This window comes from Clupea harengus, chromosome 13, assembly GCF_900700415.2.
Source record: "Clupea harengus chromosome 13, Ch_v2.0.2, whole genome shotgun sequence".
NCBI classification, from domain to species: Eukaryota; Metazoa; Chordata; class Actinopteri; order Clupeiformes; family Clupeidae; genus Clupea; species Clupea harengus.
Window position 1 is genome coordinate 22735679 of NC_045164.1, and position 25442 is coordinate 22761120.

Consider the following 25442-nt stretch of genomic DNA (forward strand, 5'->3'; position numbering starts at 1 on the left):
TGTGTAGAGGTTAAATCTCCAAACAAATTTACAGAATGCCTCATTGTAGCGGTGGCGCATGGCGGCGATATCTTTTGTCACGGTGCCCCTGTTTGCGCAAGTGATGTAGCACACACGCTGAATATTAACTTTACACGTGTCTTACACACTGGCCCTGCCATGCGCTTCGCCTCGCGGCCGCGGCCACGGTCACTGCGTCCTGTCGCGGCCTCCCTCTCTCTCGCACGTCGGCATTCCCAGGGCAGGAGCGGGGTTTTCATCCCGTATCGACCGGCCATCGAGGGGGGAAAAATAAATATAAATATCTCGTCAAGTGATATTTAAAAATGTCAGATATACATGGCAGCCTGATCAATAAGGCATTTGTGATTCTGTTTGATTTATTCGAGGAGGCGGAGAGGGAGAGGGGAATGATCTGAAGGTGCTGTTTACAGTCATAATGAGTCTTGTAGACCACGTGGTTGCAGACCTGTTATCTTCACTTGCACTACTTTTTTTTTGCCTTTTACTCCTCTATATTTTTGGTCTAAATTGTTATTCTGTTCCCTGCTGACTTTTTTTTTCTCTCCTCTTCTGTCTGTCTCTGTCTCTCTGTCTGTCTCTCTCTGTCTCTCTGTCTGTCTCTCTCTGTCTCTCTGTCTTTCTCTCCTCTTCTGTCTGCCTCTGTCTCTCTGTCTGTCTGTCTTCTCTGTCTCTCTGTCTGTCTGTCTTCTCTATCTCTCTGTCTGTCTCTCTATCTCTCTGTCTGTCTCTCTGTCTCTCTGTCTGCCTCTGTCTTTCTGTCTGTCTCTGTCTCTCTGTCTGCTTCTGTCTGTCTCTCCTCTTCTGTCTCTCTGTCTGTCTCTGTCTCTCTGCAGGTGCTGAGCTGTGTGCGTACCCAGGGTGACCCGCTGGACTGCACCTTCAGTCTGACTCAGCCATACCAGCTGCTGACCGTCGAGGTGCCCGCAGCCGCGCCCGTAGAACCCGACGCCACCGTCACGGCACTGAGCTCCACCTACGAGAGCGCCCGCGGCCGCCTGCAGTGCCTGTCCGTCGAGCGCCTCCCCCTCCCCTGTCGGCCAATCAGCTGCTCACGTGACCCCTCTGAAACCCGCCTCCTGCTGGGCCTGAGCGACTCCTCGCTGGTGCTGCACGACTGGGACCGCGGGCTCTCGCTACGGGCCCAGTGCCCCATGCTGCCCAGCCTGTGTGCCTGGCACCCTGCGGGGGCCCTGCTGGTGGTAGGGGGTGACCAGGGCGAGCTCCAGTGCTTCGACCTGGGCCTGGCGCCTCTGCCCCTGCGGCTGTTGGCCGAGGAGCTGCCCCAGCCTCCGGGCCCCACCCTCCAGCTGTGCCGGCACCTGAGGGCCCCCGGGGGCCTGGCGGCGCTGCAGTGGGCTGCATCACAGTGGGGGGGTCAGGTGGCGGGAGAGGGGGGGCTGGAGGTCCACGACCTGCTGCTGCTCAGCTTCCACGGAGGGCCTGTGGCTGCACTGAGGCTCAAGCTGGGTGAGTGTGTCTGTGTGTGTGTGCATGTATATGTGTGTGTGTGTGTGTGTGTGTGTGTGTGTGTGTGTGTGTGTGTGTGTCTCTGTGTGTGTGTGTGTGCATGTGTTCATGTGTGCATGTATGTGTGTCTGTGAGTGTGTCTGTGTGTCTGTGTGTATGTGTGCATGTATGTGTGTGTGTCTGTGTGTGTGTGCATGTGTGCATGTGTGCATGAATCTGTGTGTGTGTGCATGTGTGTGTGTGTGTGTTTGTGTATGTGTGTGTGCATGTGTTCATGTGTGCATGTATGTGTGTGCACATATGCGAGCCAGCCAGGAGGAAAGGGTGAAGCACAGAGAACAAAGGGAAGCGAGCAGCTGTTTGAGAGATGAAGTGAACACAGAGATGGAGAGAACTAGATAGAGAGAGGAGTGGAGCAGTAAAATGAGAGCGGAGGCTAACTGAGAGAGAAAATAAGAGCGAGGTAGACGGGGCTCAGGTACCAGGATGGGCTCAGCTTGAACAGAAGGTTTCTCAGCGGTAGCGAGCGTGTTGCTGGGGCTCCAGGTGTATTTTATTCCTGTGTAGCTGCTCGCCGCTGGCTGTCTGCAGCAGAGTCGCTGTTTCACTGCAACCCACTGCAGCCACTGATCAGTCGCATTTAATACCGGAACTAATTAGTTTAATGAGTTTATTCTCAATACCTGCGACTGAAACATACACCTCCGATAAATGATACCTCGGGTCACACACACACACACACACACACACACACACACACACACACAACATTCAGTTTAATTTGGCAGTAACACAGAGGGGGGGAGGAGCCTCACTTGTAGAGGTCACTCAATAACTGCCCCGAGGCCAGAGCCTCCAGGAGTATTATGGGATGTACTTTTGCCGATAAATCATTTACAGTGGCTGCGTGTCCCTCGGGGACTCAGATAAAGTTTGCCAATCAAAACCTGCCAAGGCACCCGTGTTTAATTGTGACTTTGGAGGAAGATGTGACACACTGCAGCTCAACTGAAGTTTGAATGAGAAGAGAAGAGAAGAGAAGAGAAAGAGAGAGAGAGAGAGAGAGAGAGAAAGGAATAATTGGAGAAAGGAGAGAGGCGGTAGGACGACAATAGTCCCCTTTCTCCTCTGATCGTGTGCCAGGGTTTTGATGAAGAAAGTAAAAAAAAATAAAAAAAACTGAAAGAAAAAAGAAAACGTGCATCTCTGTGTTAACGGGTAATTCAGGGGGACGGCTGCGTGGCGCGTTTGGGTTTGTTTGTTTGTTTGTTTGTCTGCCTGCTTGTTTCGCTTGCTCCTTTATTTATTGACTCATTTCATTAGGCCCGCTACATGATGGAGTGAGCTAGAAGCAGCGGAGGAAGAAAGCCTTGGCACGCCGCCAGCTTTCCAGAGGAAGCCTCTTTTTCTCCTCTCTCTCTCTCTCTCTCTCTCTCTCTCTCTCTCACTGCCTTTTTTTTCCCCGCCGCCTCTCCAGTTATCTCATCTGGGCACACGTTTGCTGGAGTTGCTCTGGTTTGCAGACGGGATATTGAAGGGCAGCTGGGTTCCACACTAGGAGAAGACAGAGAAAAAGGGGGGGGGGGAGTGTGAGAGAGAGAGAGAGGGAGAGAGAGAGCACAAGAGGAAAGGAAAGGAAGACTAATTTGCACATTGAAATCAAAGCATAAACAAATTTAGCATGGCGTTATAATATTTCGTCGTGACAGTTGCGTCATGTTGGAGGCTGTTGTTTCCACTGCCTCCTTTTTTCCACTGACATTAGGCCAATGGGAGTGGAAAATCATCTAAATTGCTTAATTTGGTGCAGAACGTTCCTCTGATTCCGAGCGTGTGTGATACGACTCATGAGCGTGTCGGAATATTCCTTAATATTTCAGAGTATTTTTCCGAGAGGCACGTGCACATAAAAAAAAAAAACTGTTCTAGCCCCCAAAGCCAAATGGTGTCCTGTTTATTTTTTTTTGTTTACTGGTAGTTGTTTACTGGTTGTTGTTTAGTGCAGAAGCCCACACCTGGAGTGCAGAGATGCAGGTGGACCTGAAGATGTCAGATGTCTGTAAACAGTGATGATGCTTCTGCACGGCCCAACAATGAGGAACATCTCTCCGTACTTCTAAATGATACCTTTCTCTGTCTTGACCCAGCCTGATGACAGATAAGGTTATTTAAGCGATGCCATGAAATGAACGAGCCTTTGACCTCCCTTGAGGGAATTCTTCTTAGAAGCCCTTGAATACTGGAGTTGGAGTGGAACCCACCGACCTTGTGTTTGTGGTTGTGAAAGATTGCACATTAACATATCGCTGCAGTTTGCTTCCTATCTCGCTATCTACCTTCATTTTTGGCCCCAATTCTCTGTTTGGCAGGCTCAGATAATTGATGTCCACCCTGTCACTTCCTGTTTCCTGACACGACTCTGATTTTGACTTCCTGTTTCCATCAGCGCTGCTCTTATATCTCCTGTCATGAGTGATTTCCCATCTGCCCCGTGGGCAGCGCTGAAGTCGGTGGTCTCTGCAGGGTGTGAGGGAGTCCTCCTGAGCCCGATTTCTGTGGCCTGTGTTTGTGTCACCAAAGCAAACAGGGGGGTCGGGAATTTTTTTTTTTCCCGTGGATAATCCGCCCTCTCCCTCCACATACTCTGCTTTCCCGTCTCCAAAGAGACTTAGCCGGGAACCGACGGTGGCGCACGACTCTAATTTCCGCCCCGTTCGTCTCTCTGCCATGGGAAGCTCAGCTGATGCGTTAGCCACATTAGCTGGCTCTTTAGAGGATTTAGGCAGGCCTGCCTGCTAATTGCCTGCTTGTAATTTTAATTGGGAGCACCCATGCCCACACCCCCACACCCCCCACCTCCCCCCCGCTCACACCATTTCTTCTAAATCAATTAGACAATATGGTGGCCGTCAAAAACCCCCCCAAAAACCCAAAAAGCGCTCCACATCCACACGTGACCCCATCACTGATGGAGGACACACGCACCTGACCAGGGCCGGCCTCCTGGGTGCCACCAGTATCAGATTAGGCTGAAGAAAATCACTCAGGGCTCTCCTGTGGATTTACCTGCAGGGAGGTGGGGGGGGGGGGGGGGGGATCGTAACCCTTGCCAAAAAAAGAAGAAAAAAAAAGACACCCTGGCAGACTGCAGAGTGTGTTCAGAGCCTGTGTGAGTGTGTGCGCTGCAAGTGCGATCTTCATTATGACTGTTGCGCGGGCCTTTGTTTCGCTGGTTTTTGCGGAGCTCACTGGCTTTAGCTCCTGTTGAGGAATGAACAAGGTTAAGCGGTGCTACGATTGATTATGCCTTTCTGCCGCCGGTGATTCAATACCGGCGGATTAGCGGACTGCTGAATAATTAAGTCCACTCTTTTTGTGGGCGTACCGGCAGTGGAGGTGTCGGCTAGCCTCGGGTGATTACTGCTCATTGTGATCACAGGCCCCCGGCCCGGACCGCCGTCTGCCAAAGTCACGGAAACCCCTGCACAGCAGAGCGAGAGAAGGGTAGAGGGAAAGAGAGAGAGAGAGAGAGAGAGAGAGAATGGTGGAAGGAGAGAGAGAGAAAAGGGTGGATGGAGATAGATAGAGAGAGAGAGAGAAGGGTGGAGGGAGGGAGAGAGAGAGAGAGAGAGAGAGGAGACGAGGTGGTGCTAGAGAGGAAGGGTGACAATTTAAGAGAATGGAAGAGAATGGAGGATGATGGAGAAGAATTGAGGGAGGGGGAAGATGATGGGTAGTGACGAGAGGGGTGGAGGTGAAGAAGAAAGAAAAAGAATGAGGATGGGTTGTAAAGAGAAGGTGGAGAGGGAGATGGCAGGTGAAGGCATGCACGAGGGAAGCCGACAGGAAAAGGAAGTGAGTAAAGGAGAATAGAAAACTAATAGTTACCATCATCATCATCATCATCATCATCATCATAGCTGCATCACATGGCCTCAGTAACTCACAGGACATGCCTGCGGAAAAACAAAATCACCAGAACTGACGGAAGAAACTAAGACCTTGTGACTCACTGAGCTGCTGCTCTCAAGCAGGTTTTATAGTGTTTACATACACGGACTCTGTGCATGGAATGGACCTCACTCTGCCCTGTTGACTCCATGTATATTCTAGCACAGGGCTTGTAGCTTGCAGCACGAGCCTGCTGTCGAGCAGAGAGAGGCGATCGATGCGGCCGTCGATGCCAATCTGGCGCCGTGCAGTGCCTTTAAAGATCTTCTGCCAGTTACTTACCCTGAGCCTGACCCAGCCTAGAGAGCCCCGCACAGCCTTCTGCGCTATCTGCGTGTGTGGGAGGCACGTCGGCCGCAGCCATTGGCTGACGGGAGTTGAGCGCTAGCCCTGGCGGTTGACCTGATGATGGCTGACGCAGTGTGAGAGGAAGGGTACAGTGTGGTGCCGGCCAAACAGATGAGGAATGTGTGGCCTAATTGGCTAGAGTTTGGAGGAGAAGTGGCCATTAGTAGAGCATAGCTGTGAGTACAGTAACTTAGAGCCCCACTATCCGGCACGCAGTCTAACAATGATTTGTGTTTTTTGTCCTCTTGAGCAGGATTTTTTAATTTTTTTGTCACAGGTCACTTAATATGCATGGTCATCTACATACCTACACACAGTCTAACAATTATGGTGTTTTTTTTTTTAAGACCGTACAAGTCCTCTCGAGCAGGATTTTTTTTTTTTTGTCACAGGTCACTTAATATGCACGGTCACCTACATACCTACACACATAATGTATGAGGATACCATTAATACCAGGTCCCTGTGAGGAGGCCCAGAGGGGCCCAGTAGATTAGGATGTAAACTGAAGTGTAATTATCTTTGTGCTTAGAGCTTTATTAAGAAGTGTTCATTCGTTTTTGACTCTATGTGGTCCTGGTTGTCATGGTGTCTCTGCAGGGGCTCTGACGGGGGGGCAGCTGGGGCCGGCGGAGCTGGTGCACCAGAGGGTGCGGCACGGGCAGGTGGGCGAGGCGCTGGGCATCCTGGCGGCGCTGGACTGGAGCGTGACGGGCGGCGAGTGCTACCGCGCCCTGAGCGCCGTCGCCGAGCACCTGCTGAGGCTGCCGCTGAACGCCGAGCGCGAGGGTGAGACGTCCTCTTCATCTCCAGGCGGCCCTCCGACTCTTCCTCATCCTCTCAGCCTTCCTCTCGGGGGTTGGGGGGTCTGATACGGAGCTGTGCCGTATCAGCTGCCCCGCTGTGCTTTGTTTTAGGTCCAGTGGCGCGGGACTCACTCTTGGTTAAAGAATAGAGCTTTTCAAATCAAATCAAACAAATTACGCCCCTCTGTTTGGTTCAGTGCTTTCACATAATTGTGAGTGGTAATTGTTCCTGGAAACATGTGTGAAACTAATCAAAACTCCAGGTTCAGCTGTACCAGTGATGTCATATCTGCTTCAGGCTGGTAGAATATAACTCTTCTACATATGTAATAATGTTCAGCTGTACCAGTGATGTCATATCTGCTTCAGGCTGGTAGAATAGAACTCTTCTACATATGTAATAATGTTCAGCTGTACCAGTGATGTCATATCTGCTTCAGGCTGGTAGAATAGAACTCTTCTACATGAGGAACATCTGTGTAATAATAATGCGTAAGGCACCAGCACAGACCCTACTTACATCATGCTTTTAGAATTACACACCTGCCACGTATCCCTACCCACTCAATCAAAATGTGTTCTAGTCTCTCTGAGTGTCAGGAAGTGTTCGGAAGTTCATTTATTGGCTCCAGAAAAAGTCGTCGAGGATTTAATACACTAGATGATCGTTTTAAAATGACATTTAGGCGTATATTTTAGTTGCGATAGTCCAACCCGGTATCAGCAAAAGATCGCAAAAAGTAGTACCCTGGCATTCTACACGAAAGTGGAGGGAAACTATTTTGCATTGTGGTCGAACATAAGTGGAAATCGTCGATTAATAAGCACTTTGCCACAGCAAAACATAGAATGAAAACGGCAGAAACGTCTAGAATGAAATCATTCAAACAAAAATAAATGTATTGAAACCTTTTGAATCTGGATTCAGCGTTTACATAGGCTTAAGTTATAAGTTAAGTAGTCCTGGTAATCTTTTGTTTGGCATGTTGTTAAGGTCTTTAATTAATGTTTGTTCATTAATTACTTATTCTTCAACAAATTACTCAATTATAATTACAAAGAGTGAAATTCGCAACTTTTTATCGCAACTTTCACTTGCTCCCGCAATTTCATCGCAACAAACACCTAAAAAACACTGCAACTTTCATCGCAACTTTTTGGAAAAGCTCCCGCGAAATCAGGAATTTTAGGACGCAACTATCTTCAAAAAGGCCCGCAAAATCCTGGTGGGACTGATTGCTAAATGTGTGCAAGAGTTTTGTTGTTATGGTCACCTGTGTGTGTGTGTGTGTGTGTGTGTGTGTGTGTGTGTGTGTGTGTGTGTGTGTGCGTGTGCGTGTGCGTGTGCGTGTGCGTGTGCGTGTGCGTGTGCGTGTGCGTGTGCGTGTGCGTGTGCGTGTGCGCGTGTGCGTGTGTGTGTGTGTGTTTTTTCCACACACAGCCCAATTGGAGGCAGCCCTGGGTGTGTTCTACGCTCCGTCCCGGCCCATCTCTGACACGGTGGTTCTGGAGTTCCGGGAACCCATCAGCAGATACGCACGCCGCTTCTTCCATCACCTGCTCAGGTGAGGCCCTCTCTGGTTCAGCCCAACCCCTGGAGTCAGCCTCAGACCCCACTGTCCTCAGGAGACCCCACCCTCAGGAGACCCCACCCTCAGGATACCCCACCCTCAGGAGACCCCACCCTCAGGAGACCCCACTGTCCTCTCAGATACCCCCCCCCCACACACACACACACACACACAGACAGGCAGCAGGAATTTAGTGAAGGGTGAAGGTTGAAGGGTTAGTCATAGAATTACAAGAGAGTAGAATCGACATTCCAGTCTTCCAAAAATGCTGTATTCCTTTGTTGTCCCTGTATTCTACATAACAGGACGTAAATTTACTCATAAGGGTCCGCTTCCCTATTCAGTCATTTCATGACTGTTAAAAACAATTTGAGCATAGGTTGCATTTGTAGAATGACTAGTATTCAGAGCAACAAGTGTCTTAGATGACCCTAGAAAAGGAGGGAGTTATTAACGCATGGAACGTAATAATCAGAATCAGAATCAGAATCAGTCAGCGAATGGCGCAACCTGAAAAACTGTCATTTGCATGCATGCACTCATAACATGGTAGAGAAGCAGGAAGCTTTCGTGGGACAGGTGGGCCAGCATGTTCATTTGTGGGTGTGTTGTTGAATTCTTGTCTTTTGAGCCAATCATATCAACAGGAATTCTGTCATGTGCTGTGATGACAAGCAGCTTATCATCTGTTTGTCCAACATCAGTGCATGTTATGAAAATATTTAAACTGTTAAATTGTCATTGTGAAATTATTAAATATTTTGAATATATATATTGAATGGATAAAAGCCAAAAGTGTACCGTTGTATAATCATTGCCATGGTCTTCACATTATTTAACATATAGGCCTAAGGGCCTAATAAACATGGATGAAAGCAATCTACGTAAGATATTAGGGTAATTATTCGTGTAGAATATAGTGGAAAAGTAAGTGAAAAGGTTAGTAGAGATGGGTAGTCCTGTTACCATTTATGCAGTGAAACAAATGTGCTTATTAATCAATAAACCAAAAACAACAAGGTCGTCTTCAAAGCATTTTCTGCCAAAATAATGAAACCCTCACAGTTTGATGGCAAAGCCTTCCCAGCCCCTGTCCAACAGAAATATGAGAGAAACATATTGATCGCACAACAACAGTTCTTTAAATGGAGTGACCGCAACAACCTCCATTAAACATGTGATATTCCATCTCTAGAGTGAAGTGAATAATCTAATCAGTAAACTAATAAACTAATCAAAGATTCAAATAATGTTTAAATAAAGGAAGCTTTGGAAACTATCAGATGACTCAGTTTCAGTTCATTTAATTTAATTTAACATGTTTTATTAATTTTCTGTCTCACTTTTAGTTGCGCATTGAGGCCCTGATGAATGATGGCTTACTGGATCATTTTATTCCGCGTGGTGCTGAGTGTAGTTGCATAGACTACGTTGCCATTTGGTAACATATTTTGTTGAGTTAAAAGGTCGGTCAATTTAGTAACTGAGTGGTCCATGTTATGCTGTCAAACTGTGTCGAGATTAGATCAGATGTGCTTGCCAGACATTGAAAACCAAGATGCAGGTTATAGTGTATGTCAAAGAAGGAAGTGGCAGAACGCCTTCTTCAAAACAATTTCCATGCAATGGCATCCTTTTTGATCAGACACACCCAAATGAGGTATCGGTCCGCCCCTCGAAGGCACTTAGGTCTGTGCACATGTTATGAACTGACCAAATGAATGTGCCTTACTATTCAAAATAACTTTATGCGATGCCCTTCTTTCTTGGGCATAACAGCCTGCAGTGCGCATCTATGAAATTAGGCCCGAGAGTCTCACTGACCAGCATAGTCTCACCACAGGCACCGTAATCTCTGCAAAATTGAACACTATTAGTGTGTGATTGGTTGAATACTATTAGTGTGTGATTGGTTGAACAAAGTACATTTTTCTCAGGTTGTACATGTTGAGCTATCCCTCACTTTCATTTCACTTTATTTCACTTCTGCCCCAATATCTGTGGATAGTGAGTCAGATCGAGCCAGTGAGATTCACTTGACATTCACTCAGAGTTCAGCCGCCTTCAGAGTTTCGCCCTTCGGTCTCAGTCGCCGTTCACCCTTCGCATTCTTGTCATGTTTGTTTCAGGCACCAGAGATTTGAAAAGGCCTTCCTCCTGGCCGTGGACATCGGGGCGAAAGACCTTTTTATGGTGAGTGTCTTATATAATCCGTTCATTATAACCCTCTGTGAGCGCTCAGTCTGCCGTTTGACCCTGCAGCAGTCTTCCCTCCGCAGTTTAGACAGAGAGTACTTGAGCGGGGTTTTGTTTCGCAGCGCAGAGCAACTCCACCCGAGTTTGTGAATGTTTTTGTTGTTGTTGTTGTTGTTGTGTGTTTCGGCTCCTTACCGTAACAAGGCAACGCTGGGCCAGTGAGTGTTTCATTGGTAGGTGGGAGCAGGAACAGTGGAGTCTCTCTTTCACGGCTCTTTCTTTTCTCTGCTCTCTCGCTCTTTCAGCTCGCTGTAAATGCTCCTGTGTGTGTGTGACCCCTTTGTGGGGCCCTTCTTTTCTATCCATGCTCCACCAACACCCTACCCATTAATGTTGACGCCGGGCAACCCCCCCCCCCCCCCCCCACACACACACACACACACACACACACACACACACACACCACCACCTCCTTCTCCTCCCCCAGAATCACTCTGAGAGCGCCGGTTCCGATTCATTCACCTCTGAGTACTGCTGCTCAGGACACCAATTGAAAAGGTGGAGCTGAGGCTGTAGACCTTGAAAGAGTAGAGTAGTGAAAGAGAGAGAGAGAGAGAGAGAGAGAGAAAGAAAAAGAAAGAAAAAGAGAAAGAGAGAGAGAGGGAGGAGGGAGAGAGAGAGAAATGAGACAGAGAGAGAGAGAGAGAGTTAAAAGAACTCTGGCTTGTCACTTAGGAGACGCATGAAAAAAAGAGTGTGTGAGAGAGAGAGAGTGTGACAGAGAGAGCAGAAAAGAGGGGAAGAAAAAGTGACAAATTATGAATGCCTTTAGAGTTACTTTTATTTCATTATTTTGTTCTTTTTTTCTCTCTTCTCAACCGTTCGTATGAAACAACAAAGAGAGCAGCGAGTGAGAGCTAAAGGCATTGACGTTTCACCTCATCCCCCCCCCCCACACACACACACACACACACACCACCACCTCCCACCTCATTTAATTAGCTACAGAAGTTAAATTAACCTGCCTGCAGGAGAGGAGTGGTGGGGTGGTAGTGGAGGGGAGGGGAGGGCAGGGCAGGGGGGTTGGCCTCGGCATGGGGGCCCTTGGTTTCATCTGATGTTGCCCACTGAATGTTGCACTGGGTCGGGTGGACAAAACCAATGGGAGCTGCCACCCCCCACCCAGCAGAGAAGCCCCCAGTGTGACATGTACCCCCCCCCCCCCCCCCCCTCTCCAAACCCCCCTTCCTCCATTGTTTCCCACCCAACAATGGGAGTGCAGAAGAAAAGAAATAATAAAGCACAAAAAAGCTTTTGTGAAACGAAGCACTTTGGTCAGGCCAGAAATTGGAGGGGCTGGTTAAAGGAGGGTGGTGGTGGGGGGCGGCAGTGGTAGGGTAGGGGTTGTGGGGGGGGGGGGGGGGGCACTCGTTTGCTGGAGTGTTTTGCATAATGGTGACATTCTATAGCTCTAATTACTCTTTGATGGCAAGCTGATAATGTATCCAATTAGGTCATTTGTCAGCAATGACAGCTTTTTTCCCCCTTTTTCCTCCTCCCCCCCCCCCCCCCCCCCCCCCCCCCCACTCTTTTTTTTGATGTGATGTTTAATTAAATCAAATTTCTGATCACTGACTCAGATGCTGGCTTTGTTCCTTAATGGGCCCTTGTATGTTAGATATTTCCGCCCTCATTTGGCGGGCAGGCATAAAGTGAAGAGGAAGAAGCACGTGGGGAAACGTGGGAACGAGCGCTGCTTAATATCCCTGATTAGACTCAGGCAGAGCAGGGGCTGTGGAGCATGGGATCACTTGGCTCCGCGGCTGGACCATTGTTGGGCTCAGATGGGTAATTAACGCTATTAAAACATTAAGTCCTCCGCGGTGTATCTGATGAAAGTGTTGCTCAAACACTGCTTGGATTACAGGTGTGTGTTGTCAAGGGTCTTGCTTCTGTGTGTGTGTGAGAGAGGGTGTGTGCGATACAGTGAGTGAGTGTGTGTGTGTGTGTGTGTGTGTGTGTGTGTGTGAGCGCAGAGGTTCTCCAACGCCAGTCGCCGTCTCAGCCCCTCCGCTTGTCCGCTCCAGTGCGCTATGCTAATTCCACTTCCACTCAGAGGCAACCCAAATATCAGACGACATCATCGCGGCCCGGCTTTGTATTATCTGCTTCCATATGCCTCTTGCCCAAAATAACGGTAAAAGGCAGATTTATCGACAGAGTTAGTCTGCGCGTTTTAGCCCGTAAAGCTCTTAAATAAATAAGATTAGCGCATATCCTGTGTCGTGTTTGAGCGTCGGTGAATAAGAGGTGTCATATCAGATGGTTTATGTGCAGAATTATTGTTATCCCCTCTTTAGTCGTCTGGATCTCTCTCTCTCTCTCTCTCTCTCTCTTTCCCTCTCTCTCTCTGTCTATCTCTCCTTTTCTCTCTGAGCTCAGCTCAGGCAGTATTAGCGCTGCTGAGCTGAAATAAAACATCCCAGGTCCCACAATCCAATGCTAATACAGTATCTCATGGCCCTGTTTCTCTCTCTCTCCCCCCCCCTCTCCCTCTCTCAGATCAGATCAGATCAAATGCTGCTTTATTGGCATGACTGAATGAGCTCTTTGTGTCCAAAGCTACATATTTTAAGCTATGTAAAGTCCACATATTATTGAGTTTAAATGAACATTTGGTAAGATGTAAAAGAACCAGACTCTTTCTGTCATTTTGTCTCTTCGCCCTGGCACCCGTTTTTTTACTTCTTTGTCTTAAGTCTTTGTCTCTATCCCTTGAGCACCTCTTCTCTTTCTCTCCCTCTCTGTCTCGTTTTCTCTCTCACTTTCAGCTCAAACCCACCGTGACTGTGCTGGCTCACACGGAAACGCTGTCATTAGCCAGACAACATACATCACACACACACACACACACAGGCACACAAAGTGGCTGAAAGCTGAGTAAACAATAATCTGACACCAAATGTGAATGGTTTAGTACCTATTCGATCTGTTTATCTTTAGTCTCTCCTCCCCATCCCACTCCAATCCTGCCGCCCCCCCCTCCCCAACCTGGACTCTAACCCGCCTCTCCTGAGAGCTGTGATCATCCCCTTTTCTCTGGGAGCACAAAGGCCGGGTGACAATGTGGGCATTAGAGGCCCGTCGGCCCCACAGCCAGGGGTCTGCTTGAGCCCTCTGTAGGTCCCAAGGCCAGGCCCAGTGATGTTGCTGAGGCGGAAGGCCTTTCTCTCCCCAAGCACGAATCAGACTGGAGGGGTTGGGGGGAGGGGGGGGGGGGGGGGGGGGGGGAGTCGCAGAGAACGGAGATGGATCAAGAACTCGGCGGTCGTCACGGCGATGTCCTTTTCCTCAACAGCGCACCCCTTTGAGGTTTCATCCCATTCTGTTTGCACCCGATCTGTGAAAGCCCCCCTTCTTCCCTGATACCCCCCAACAGACACACACACACACACACACACACACACTCATACACTTACTCTCTTTTTTTCCCATGGCAACCACACATGAAGGATTCAAAATATCTCTTCTGATGTATGTGTGGGTAGACATTTGCCAGTTGGTGATAGACAGTTATCATTTCCATCTGATGAATATCACTTGGCGCTTTTCCTCTGCAGGAACTCGCAGGGCGTTTTAGAGGGGCCAGCACTTTTAGGCAGTTTTCCATTGCAGGAACCGCTCCTGTGGGACCCCTTTCAGGGCCTTTTTGGGGGTGATAGAAGTACCTACTCCGGGGTGAAATAAGGACCTACTCCGGGGTGAAATAAGGACCTACTCTGAGGTGCTGAAACTGCTGGGTGGCGCTGTGTTGTGTTTGAGCGTCGGTGAATAAGAGGTGTCATTTCAGATGGTTTATGTGCAGAATTATTGTTATCCCCTCTTTAGTCGTCTGGATCTCTTTCTCTCTCTCTCTTTCCCTCTCTCTCTGTCTATCTCTGTTGACATTCATCGGTGATACGTGCCGTGTGTGGAAGACAACAACAAGCGACATTTTTAAAACCAGCTAGATTTACCAGCGGTTACACACTGAATACAGCTAAATAAATTATAGCTAACTACACAGTTAGCTTGTTGAGGTTACAGTCACTGAATGAACACAAGCAAAGTTATCAAGTGTTAGCAACTGTAAAGCAAGATTCAACTGTGGACTCAACCTTGAGGTAATCCTAATGTTATCTAAAAAAATGTCGTGCTAAGAATTGACGTTGTGATCGAAGAGCAAAATATTAGGCTACGTCACTAGTAGGTCTGTAGTCCCTACACCTCCATGGGCACAGAAAGGCTGGAAGGGCCGATTAAGGGGGGGGGGGGGGTTGGGGGGGTTCTGTAGACAGTTGCACCACCTAGGGCAGTGGTTTTCAAACTTTTTCAAACCCCATAAAATCTATTTGCCAAGTCTCGCGACCCCCCACACATTTTGACAGGATATTATAGGTCTAAATTCAGTTTCATCTTGAATGATGAGACTGCTTGCTGAGACAATATTAGTTTTCATTATCCACCCTGATGTAGAAAACACCATTTCTGATAGAGACTATACAGCGTGTCAAAGCCTAATATGTTGATGCACAGGGCAGCAAGATCATTCCGCGACCCCCAAAAAACGTTTGGCGACCCCACTTGGGGTCCCGACCCCTAGTTTGAGAACCACTGACCTAGGGAAGTGCCCCGAGTTCCGGCAGTGGAAAAGCACCTACAGGCCATGCAGGCATTGAAACTCAAGCGCTAAAGAACACAGTGTAGAGATCTGGCCATGCAGGCATTGAAACTCAAGCGCTAAAGAACACAGTGTAGAGATCTGGCCATGCAGGCATTGAAACTCAAGCGCTAAAGAACACAGTGTAGAGATCTGGCCATGCAGTCATTGAAACTAAAGCGCTAAAGAACACAGTGTAGAGATCTGGCCATGCAGGCATTGAAACTCAAGCGCTAAAGAACACGGTGTAGAGATCTGGCCATGCAGGCATTGAAACTCAAGCGCTAAAGAACACAGTGTAGAGATCTGGCCATGCAGGCATTGAAACTCAAGCGCTAAAGAACACAGTGTAGAGATCTGGACATGCAGGCATTGAAACTCAAGCGCTAAAGAACACGGTGTAGAGATCTGGCCATGCAGTACAGTCTCTCCGATAGCACTATGGAATATCCAGGTTTCCATACAGAATCCTACAGCACTAGTCAACCCCACCCCAACTCCATCCCAGTCCCTCACGTGGTACTAAAAACCCCCTAAGCATTACCACACCTTGGCGACATTTGTAACCAAAGTTAGCGGCTCAGGGGGGAAATAGGATGAGCTCCATTTAGCGGTGCATCAGATAGAGAGGGTATGAAACGCTCGCACAAAAGTGGCATCTTTTCTCTGCCTCCCAGCTGGTAATGAGCCCGGTGGAGCCCGTCTGCACCATAAAGAGGGCTGGTTCGAAAGGTGAACCGCACATCTTAGAGAGTTTGAAATGGCAAGATAAAAATCCTGGGGTTCAGATTGGGATGGGGGGAGGGGAGGTGATGAGGAGAGGTGGGGGGAAGAGAGGAGGGGTTACGACGAGACTGATTTCTGAAAGTTTCGAAAAAGCATTTCATCCACAGCCTTTCTGATGTCAACTTCAAACAGGTTACTTTATCTACTTCTCTCTTTTTTTTTCCTCCTCACAGCCCCCAAAAAAAGAAAACGGACTATTGTCATCGGAGCCCAGATTCATTTTAGATTAAATTCTTATTTTGCTTTACCTTCAAAGGACATCCATTATGTAGCACACGATAAGGGGGAATTGGTGCTGGCAGACGTGGCGAAGAAGAAGGCTAATGAAATCGATGCGGAGTCGCTAACATCTGGCTGGGGTAAGAGAATCATTCTGTCATTTCTTTTTTTTTTTCCTCAGAAAGACAGAGAAAGATGTTAGGGAAAAAGTGTCATGAAAAATGCTTGGCCCCTCCCTCAGACACGGGGGGCTTGCCCTGTGCTAAAACCAGAACACACGGCCCTCTCTATCTGTCTCCGACGCTCTCTACAACGAGTCCAGTGTCCTACTTTGGGGGAAAGGATGAAAACTTTGCCCTGTACTTCTACTTCCCTTTCTATTGTGGACTACCTGCACCAGTGGCCTCCAGGCCTGTTGGCTCTGCTGATCACAAAAACACATTTCCACATGTGCACATCAGATTAAATACATGTTTTAGACACAGTTATGCCAGACACAGTTAGTTCCATCACTGCTACACTGTGTGTGTCTAACGTGCAGTGAGAAAAGCAAATTGGCCAGTCAGCTTAGAACCCAATAGAACCGAATAGGCCAGTCATATCAGAACCCAATAGAACCGAATAGGCCAGTCATATCAGAACCCAATAGAACCGAATAGGCCAGTCAGATCAGAACCGAATAGGCCAGTCATATCAGCCTACTGTGGACGTTTGAGTCCGATACTGCAGCTGTGAGGAAGGAGGCCATTTGTGAGACTGTGAGAATGAGGGATGACTGACCATAGAGTTTAACCTGGGAACTGGGTCTTTGTTTTCCCCCCTTGTGTTGTAAACTGATATGGATGCTCACCTTCTGGGCGCCCAGCCACAACCTAGGTGGACTGACAGAGCGCTCAGTATTGAACTCCTGTGTGGGTACAGTGATGTTGATTTATTTATTTAATTTGATTTACACCCCTGCACCTCGCACTGACCTCTGACCCTCTCCTCATGTGTGAGAGAGAGAGACCCCCTCTCCTCGTGTGAGAGAGACAGAGACCCCCTCTCCTCGTGTGTGAGAGAGAGAGACCCCCTCTCCTCGTGTGAGAGAGACAGAGACCCCCTCTCCTCGTGTGAGAGAGAGAGAGACCCCCTCTCCTCGTGTGAGAGAGAGAGAGACCCCCTCTCCTCGTGTGTGAGAGAGAGAGAGACAGAGAGACCCCCTCTCCTCAAACATGGCCAGCGGGTTAAGGGACGGCGGCTGAGGCTGTTTGTCAGACCGAGGAGGAGCAGGAAGGGGAGGATGCATGTGGCACACGCTGTCTGATTAGTGCTACACTGGTGCTTGGAATGTGTGGCTGAAGAGGGCTTTTCATTTTTACACACACACACACCCACACACACACACACACACACACACACACACACACACACACACACATACAGGGGAATGAGGTGTTTAACTCCTCAGCAAAGGTTAAAACCTAGGGGCAGTGTGTGTGTGTGTGTGTGTATGTGTGTTACCTGTGTGTGTGTGTGTGTGTGTGTGTGTGTGTGTGTGTGTGTGTGTGTGTGTGTGTGTGTGTGTGTGTGTGTGTGAGTGCATCCCCCCCTTTCATAAGCCCTTTAATTATGTCCTTGATGATTTTGCTTCCCTTCACTTCACCTGGAGCAGATTCTATCCTTGGAATAGGGAGAGAGAGAGAGAGAGAGAGAGAGAGAGAGAGAGAGAGAGAGAGGGGGAGTTGAGAGAGGGAGGGAGAGAGACAGGGGGACAGAGGAGGGAGAGAGTGAGGGGGAGAGAGAGGGGGGACGAAGAGAGGGAGAGGGAGAGTGAGGGGGAGAGAGAGAGAGAGAGAGGGAGAGGGATGGAGGAAGAGAGGGATGGAGGGATGGAGGGAGTGGGCCGTGTGGGGCTGTTGAATAAGAGATAATGGGGAAATGAGGAGCATTTGGTCGGTGCTAATGGTTAAGAAATGGGGCAATTAGCTGTGGCTGCCGGGGTGTGTGGGGGGGTTGGAGGGGAGGGGGAGCGGCAGCAGCACCCCTGTTCTCTGTTCTGCCGGGTGTCCCCCCGGCCCGCACCCCCAGTCTGCTTCCGTGGCCCTGCACCACCCAGAACACAAATCGATACGCAGCTCCACGCTTCACAGACGCCCAGTGAGTGTGTGTGTGTGTGTGTGTGTTTGTGTGTGTGTGTGTGTGCGTGTGTGTGTGTGTGTGCGTGTGTGTGTGCGTGTGTGTGTGCGTGTGTGTGTGCGTGTGTGTGTGTGTGTGTGCGTGCGTGTGTGCGTGCGTGCGTGCGTGCGTGCGTGCGTGCGTGCGTGCGTGCGTGCGTGCGTGCGTGCGTGCGTGCGTGCGCGTGTGTGTGTGTGTGTGCGCAATAGGTACTGTACATGCGTACATGCATACACAAGTGAGTGAGCATGTGTGCATATGTACTGCAGGTGCCTGCGCTAAGCGAGTGAATTTGTGTGTGTGATTTGGGATTACTCGATGATTACACATTGGAGGCCCAATTGTTTGTTTTTTTATACCTTTATGGGAAAGAGGGATTGCAGCTCATAAATAGAGAATGAGGGCTAGCTTTGTGCTCCGCTAAACCTGCGTCTCATTTACACACACACACACACACACACACACACACACACACACACACACACACACACACACACAAACACAAACACACACACACACACACACGGCCCAGCAGCCTGAAGCCGAGGGCAGCCGTGTGGGCGGATAACTCAGGTAGCCCAGAATTGTGCAACGAAGCCTTCACTTCACACAAGGACAAAGCAAATCTATCCCCTATTCATGTGTGCAATAACACACAATATGCGCAGAGAGAGAGAGAAGCGTTTGCAGTGACTCCCAGGCATCAGGGTGTCTCGTATACAGTGGGGAAAATAAGTATTTGAACCACTGCCGATTTCGCAAGTTTGGCCACTTGCAAAGAAATGTGTGATCTATAATTGTAATGGTAGGTGTATTTTAACAGTGAGAAATAGAATATCAACAAACAAATCCAGAAAACTGCATTTTATAACATTTATGACTTTATTTGTATTTGATGCAGAAAATAAGTATTTGAACCCCCAAGCAAACAGCAAGAATTCTGGCTCCCAATGACCAGTTATGTGCCCAAGAAGCACACAGATTAGTCCTCATTAGGCCTAACAAGGTACACCTGATCTCAACTGGTAAACGTGTATAAAAGAAACCTGTCCAAAGAATCATACTTCACACCTTCAACCCTATTTTCCTCACTATATGATCAGACTGATTCCAGATCAGCGTGAGCCCTCCAACACCTCTCCCTTTACATGTGGCTGATCCCCAGAAGCCCCTCAAGTCTCTCCGTGTCATACGTCTGCGGAGACGGAGGCCGCCTCAGCTTTGGAGCCTTTTGTAGGGGATCACTTGTCTATGTCAGTCTGACAAGTGTGTTGATTTGGGCAGATCCTCCATTGTGCGGGGGGACTAGGGAGAGAATGTGAGAGCGCGCAGACGCCTAGTGTTTGTGTGTGTGTGTGTGTGTGTGGGACTAGGGAGAGAATGTGAGAGTGCGGGCGCCAGATCTCCTCTTTGAGTGCGTTTAGCCACGAGGGAAGATCCGAGCCGCTCTCCCGCTGCCGTCTCCCTCTCTCTCTCTCTCTCTCACCGCACAATGGAGGACGTGGCTGCAGGGCTGTTAGCAGCGCAGCTAAAGTGGAAAGGCTTTATCTCCTCACCATCCAAGAGTCTCTCTCTCTCTCTCTCTCTCCCTTTCTCTTTCTCTCCCTCCCTCTATCTCTCATCTCTATTGGCTCTCTTTCTTCAATGAGGAGAGCCTGTTAACTAGTGTGAGTCATTTCATCTTTTCTCTGCTTCCTCTCTCCCCATTTCTCTCTCTATATATATATATATATGTCTGTGTCTCTCTGTGTGTGTGTGTGTTTCACAGCTTGGATATTCCACTTCTCTTCCAATCTGCGGCCTTGCATAGTTACACCATGACTGTTTTCTCCCCTTCTCCTCTCTCCTCTTCTCCTCACCTCTTCTCCTCTCTCCTCTTCTCCTCTCCTCCCTGTGTCTTGCAGAGGGCCAGCGGTCCGTGTTTGGCGACAGGAACACAGTGTCCCCCGCTGCACTGGAGACGGCCGGACAGACGGGCAGACAGCAGGACCGTGGGACAGAGCGGAAGCTGAGCATCGAGGGGAGGGGTCACGGCCTGACACGGCGAGTGTCACAAGACAAACCACCGTCATCAGGGTGTGTTAATGTGAATGTGTATATGTACATGTTAATGTGAATCTGGCGTGTAAATGTACAGTTTCTAGAACTAATGCATAGGCTTAGCCGCTTTATTTTATTTGCAATTTAAGTCAGTAAGTGTGTGGGGTTATCACACGTAACCATCCAAGCATGTTCTTTCACTCTCTTTACTAGTCCACACATGTTCTCCCATAAATGATTCTAAATTTGTGAGGTATTAGATCAAATAAATAAATGGCCTATTCTTTTTCATCCCTCCATGCTTTTCATGGCAGTTGACTGTACAACTGTGGGCTCTGTGGCAACTCCATCTTCCACTAAGCCCCTGCGATCTATCTACACCCCCCCCCTCCACTCCACCCCCCCACACACAGCCCTCTTCCCCAAACCGGCCAATTTAAACAGGCTGGGCCCAAAGAGGATGGCCAGACTTAAGCTCTTTTTAAAACGTAAAGTAAAGAGGGTTACGGCAATTTGGCAGCCAAACTGGCGGTTTACAGGTCCTCTCAGCATTACCGACAGCGGCGCGAGAAAGCTGATCAAGATGCTCTCTCTCTCTCGCTCACGCAGATAAATGGTGGCAGAGAGAGAGAAAGAGAGAGAGAGAGAGAGAGAGAGAGAGAGAGGAAGAGAGGAGAAGAGAGAGAGGACACAATCCCATCCCTCACTGCTCCTTCTCGCACATTTTTTTTTTGTCTTTGCTTTTTTTTTTTTGCGGATCCTTTCTTGTTTGGTTCTTTTCACCCCGCCCCAAATGTTGTGTGTGTGTGTATATTTCTTTTTTGTATGCCATTTTATTTACCCATCCTAATCTGGTCTCAGATGAAGTTTCATTGTTTCTTATGTCGAGCCAATGAGGCTTAGTGTGATGGAGTAGAGGCATTATTGCGGCTCGGTGTAGCTGCGGCACGGAGAGGGAGGGCGGGCGGGCGGGCGCGGGAGAAAAGAGCAGTGTTGGTTCGCGCCACTGCCACAGCACGGGCAAATCCGCACTGTACAGGGAGGAGAGCGAAAGAAAGAGATGGGAAAAATCTGGGAAAGCATCCCAGAGTTTCCCTTTTTACATTTTTTTTTTTTTATTCTCAGCACGGGCACACACACCTCCCTCCCTCACCCACCCACCCCCACCCATCTCCACCAGCTCATGCATCTTGCAGGAGGAGGTGGTGGGTGAAGACTGACTTTATTTATTTTTTTACACTCCACATATCTATCTCTAGCGGTCTTCTGCGTGCCATCAGAGTGGGATGTGGGATGTGTGTTGTGTGTGTTGTGTATTGTGTGGTGCTGTGTTCCGCTGCATGTCCTCGGCTCGTGTGAATGCCACGTTCGTCGTCGCGTGCCCATGTGTGGCCGTGACGACGACAAAAAGAACAGGCAGCGGCGGCACCCACTTCAGGCTCAGAGTCGTGGCTTCCAGAAGACGAACGCCTCGCTCCTCACGGCTCACCGTGGAAACCGTGGAAACCGCGTCCCACAGACGCTCTGATACACCAGTCTATGCATGCCGATAAGATTCTCAAACCTGGCGCCAGATAAGCGTGCGCGTGTGTGTGTGTGTGTGTGTGTGTGTATACATACACAAAAAGAGGCTTGTCATTCACCCAGAAATGCATATTGAATTTGTGAGCCTTTTGGAAAAGACTCTGAAAGCCACCTCTGAGCCTTGCTGAACGAATGGTTGTGGAAGTTTATGCGAATCCTTTAAAGCCGGTCGAATGCTGTAAGCGGAGGCGTCTGTAGTCGCGTAAAGCACGGTGTGGTGTGCCCATGTATCGCTGTACCCATGATGCTTCGCTTGTTTGCAGGACTGGCGGGTGGTCCAAGGTGAACAAGGAACTGGAGGAAGTGTTTGCAGGTGATCAGACCTGGCCATGGACACAAACAGGTGTGTGTCTGTGTGTGCGCATACGTGTGTGTGTGTGTGTGTGTGTGTGTGTGTGTGTGTCTGTGTGTGTGTGTGTGTGTGTGTGTGTCTGTGTGTGCGCACATACGTGTGTGTGTGTGTGTCCATGTGTTTGGGTGCATGCATGAGTGTTAGTGTGTCTGTGTACACGCATGTGTTAGTGTGACCATACGTGTATATGTGTGTCTATGCATGTGTATGTCTGTCTGTTTGTGTGTGTGTGTGTGTGTGTGTGTGTGTGTGTGTGTGTGTGTGTGTGTGTGTTTTAGAAACACAAAATTGTGTTGCGTAAAGATAAAGTGTGATTAGGTTACAATAATGCATTGTCTGTGTCATTTTAGTTACACGCAGGAGAAGATGTTAAATTCCTAGTGCTATTGGTTGGGGACTTCCCACAGTAGCCAAACTAACCCATGCAAGTACTCATGCCCATCAACCTAGTCTAAGTTTTATAACACAACAGGGTGCACTACAATCATCATGCCGATACTTACTAATACTTAACAACAACAACAACAACAACAACAACAACAACAACAACAACAACAAAGATGTCTTCGTGAGCATTTCACTGGGGTTGTCAAGTAGGCACCATTTTTTCGTCAGTGTTTGGTTGAATAAGGCCCACGACTCCTCCAGAAGGCTCCACAGTGGTGTCTGCCGTCCTAACCCCAACCCCCTCCATACGCAGGATGGGTTATGAGTAATGTCAGTATCACAGACAACAACAGACACACCTCAAGATACACCCAAGCATTACTGAGAGACCTACCAGAACACCCAAGACCAAATGCCGGTCCAGCAGGGGTCTTCAGCTACACATAGGCCCATTTGCTGGTGGCTCTAAGTACGTCATCTTCAGCCATACTTATGCCCCCGTAGATTAAGGTGGCTGTAATGATGGCCTCTTCTGCTATACCCATGCCCCAGTCTTTTTCACTGGTAATTAAACATGGAAAGAGACCGCAAAACACACCCATGACACTCACTCAAAATTCATACCAGTGTGCATTCCCTCGGCCGTCATTAATACTGAGTAACACAACTCTTCCTGTCAGCAATGAAGTACTTGTAAAAAATATTTTCCATTCCTTTCCCATGTATGTCATAAATTGTCATTCATTGTTTCTGAATGTGTACATGCACCCATAAAAGCCCCTGGCAATAGAGTCTTCCTAGGGCCCCTGGTACAGTTTTAACACTAGAGTCTTCCTACGGCCCCTGGTATGTTATGGTGATGTCACAACCTCCCCTTCCTGTCTCATGAATCTTAATGCGACTGGCACAACTCCAGTAGGCACTAATTATAGTAAGGGGAGCGATAAGGCGACAGTTACATTAAAACCGCAAACAGCTCTCTGAGATAATTGCCTGGGATTATGGCTGGGCTGTCACATCAGCCCCTGTGATTTTTCTACACTGAATGATTTATCATAGCCGACAGAGAAAGAGACCAGTGTGCCACCTCACACCACCCTCCACGCACTGAACCTTTGAAAAACGCTCTCAATGACCACTTTACCTCTGATGGCTCTGAGGGACCAATCGCTGTTGGGCACCAATGACATGGCAGGCTCTATGACCTTAAGTTAAACTAGTGCGATAGGCCCGTCCTGCCTGTCAGTGAATGGGTAGTCACACTTGACCACGACGGAGGATGACCAGGAGTCAACTTTTCTTCAAACTTCAACTATTCTGTCACATAAAGGTTTAGTGGGAGCTTAATCTTTCCGCAATCGTCCATTTTTTCAGGTCCTAGTTGACTTCACATGCTTCGAAATCTTAATGCTAATTAATCTAATTACGACTAATGAGATCATTTAACTAGTTCTGTATAATGTGTTACTAGTTATAAGGTCCTGCTTTTGAAGTGACTGCCCTACACCTCTCAATGATCAGTATCATAGATGGTCTGATCCTTTTTGTTTCAATTTTTTATATTTAGTTGTTCCTACAATTGATTATATATGCACACCTATTTATATGCTTTATGGTCTACGACATACCTAGAAATCTATTTGACCCATGTAATCAGGTAGTGATATGGAATTAACCACTCAGCCTTCTTCAGCCTAATTCTTTGAAAATCGGGTAAAGCTTTCTAATAGGGATTTCAGATGTTTCAAATCAGAGAATCACAGGCTGCCCTGACTGCTATTGTCTCTGTGGAATCTCCAGCATGTGAAGAATTTGAATGAAAATAAATCTCTCGTATGAATGAATGTGCCTCTATTGCCAAACTTCACATGTGGTGCTCCTGAACAAATGTCTTTAGTGACTTTTTATATTTAATCGCCATTAATACAACAGGAAATAATTTTGTTGCTGAAGAGTTAAATTGTTTTGTTTTGTGTTTTTTTTTTTCTCACAGAAATTAATCTTGTTGACCGAAATGATCAGGTAAGTCCAATCGTTGAGGCCTGTCATGTTGTTTAAACATGTCATTTAAAGCGTCTGCATGTGTCTGACTGTCTGTGTGTTTATTATGCATCCGAGTAAATAAAGCGCTCTCTTCACAGGGTGCTGAGGACACGGGAACACTCAAGGTTATTCACTTTGGATTAGTATGAGAGCAAACTTCAGCTCTTTATGTTTTTTAAACATACTGCTGTGATACTTATAGAAGTAAATATGTTGCTGAATTCAAGGCATTATATTTGCAAATGGAGACGTGGCAGAAGAAGGCATGCCTAATTGGATCATTTACCGCAAACACTGTTTATAAAACCATGGAAACTGACTGTGTGTGGACTGTAAGGGGAAATGATTATGCTTACTGTGTGGTGAACTCTGCCACATTTAAACCTGTGTAAAACAATAAATGTATATTTTGCTATATCCTGTACCAATACATGTCTGTGATTCTTGTGTTGCCATTAAACACACGTTGATTTTTCCCTCTGGCTCCAATTCCTGTGGTCATACTCCTCTTTTGTCAGTTATTGCACAACAAATAAGCAACTAACAGGGGCTGTCAGAGGGAGCGATTTACAACATGTCACATCCAGCCTTAGACCTGCACAGGAAAAGGGAAATGTGGCATGATGTGTGGTATATAGGGTCTTGATCTCCTATCTGGCCTGATGTGGTACACACACTTCTACATTGTGTGTGTGTGTTTTTATAAATATATATATATATATTATTTTACCTTTTTGGATTGTGGGGTTTGTGTGAGATTACAGGCAGCAGTTATTCATGAGCCGAGCCAGAGCTCGTCTTTAAAGGAGTGT

The 25442-nt window shown here is 48.0% G+C and overlaps 1 protein-coding gene across 1 annotated transcript in view; it reads left to right on the forward strand.

Moving 5' to 3' along the window:
- Positions 1-25106, forward strand: part of LOC105893431 (WD repeat containing planar cell polarity effector) — a gene marked incomplete at its 5' end in the record, with an annotated part of 68192 nt that extends 43086 nt beyond the window's left edge. Inside the window, 9 exons of the mRNA XM_031578573.2 lie at positions 858-1491; positions 6391-6579; positions 8038-8161; positions 10297-10360; positions 16105-16207; positions 20129-20300; positions 22112-22191; positions 24581-24609; positions 24729-25106. Coding sequence (XP_031434433.2) covers positions 858-1491; positions 6391-6579; positions 8038-8161; positions 10297-10360; positions 16105-16207; positions 20129-20300; positions 22112-22191; positions 24581-24609; positions 24729-24779 — 1446 coding nt within the window. The remainder of the gene's footprint in view (positions 1-857; positions 1492-6390; positions 6580-8037; positions 8162-10296; positions 10361-16104; positions 16208-20128; positions 20301-22111; positions 22192-24580; positions 24610-24728) is intronic.
- Between the last annotated feature and the right edge of the window lie 336 nt (positions 25107-25442).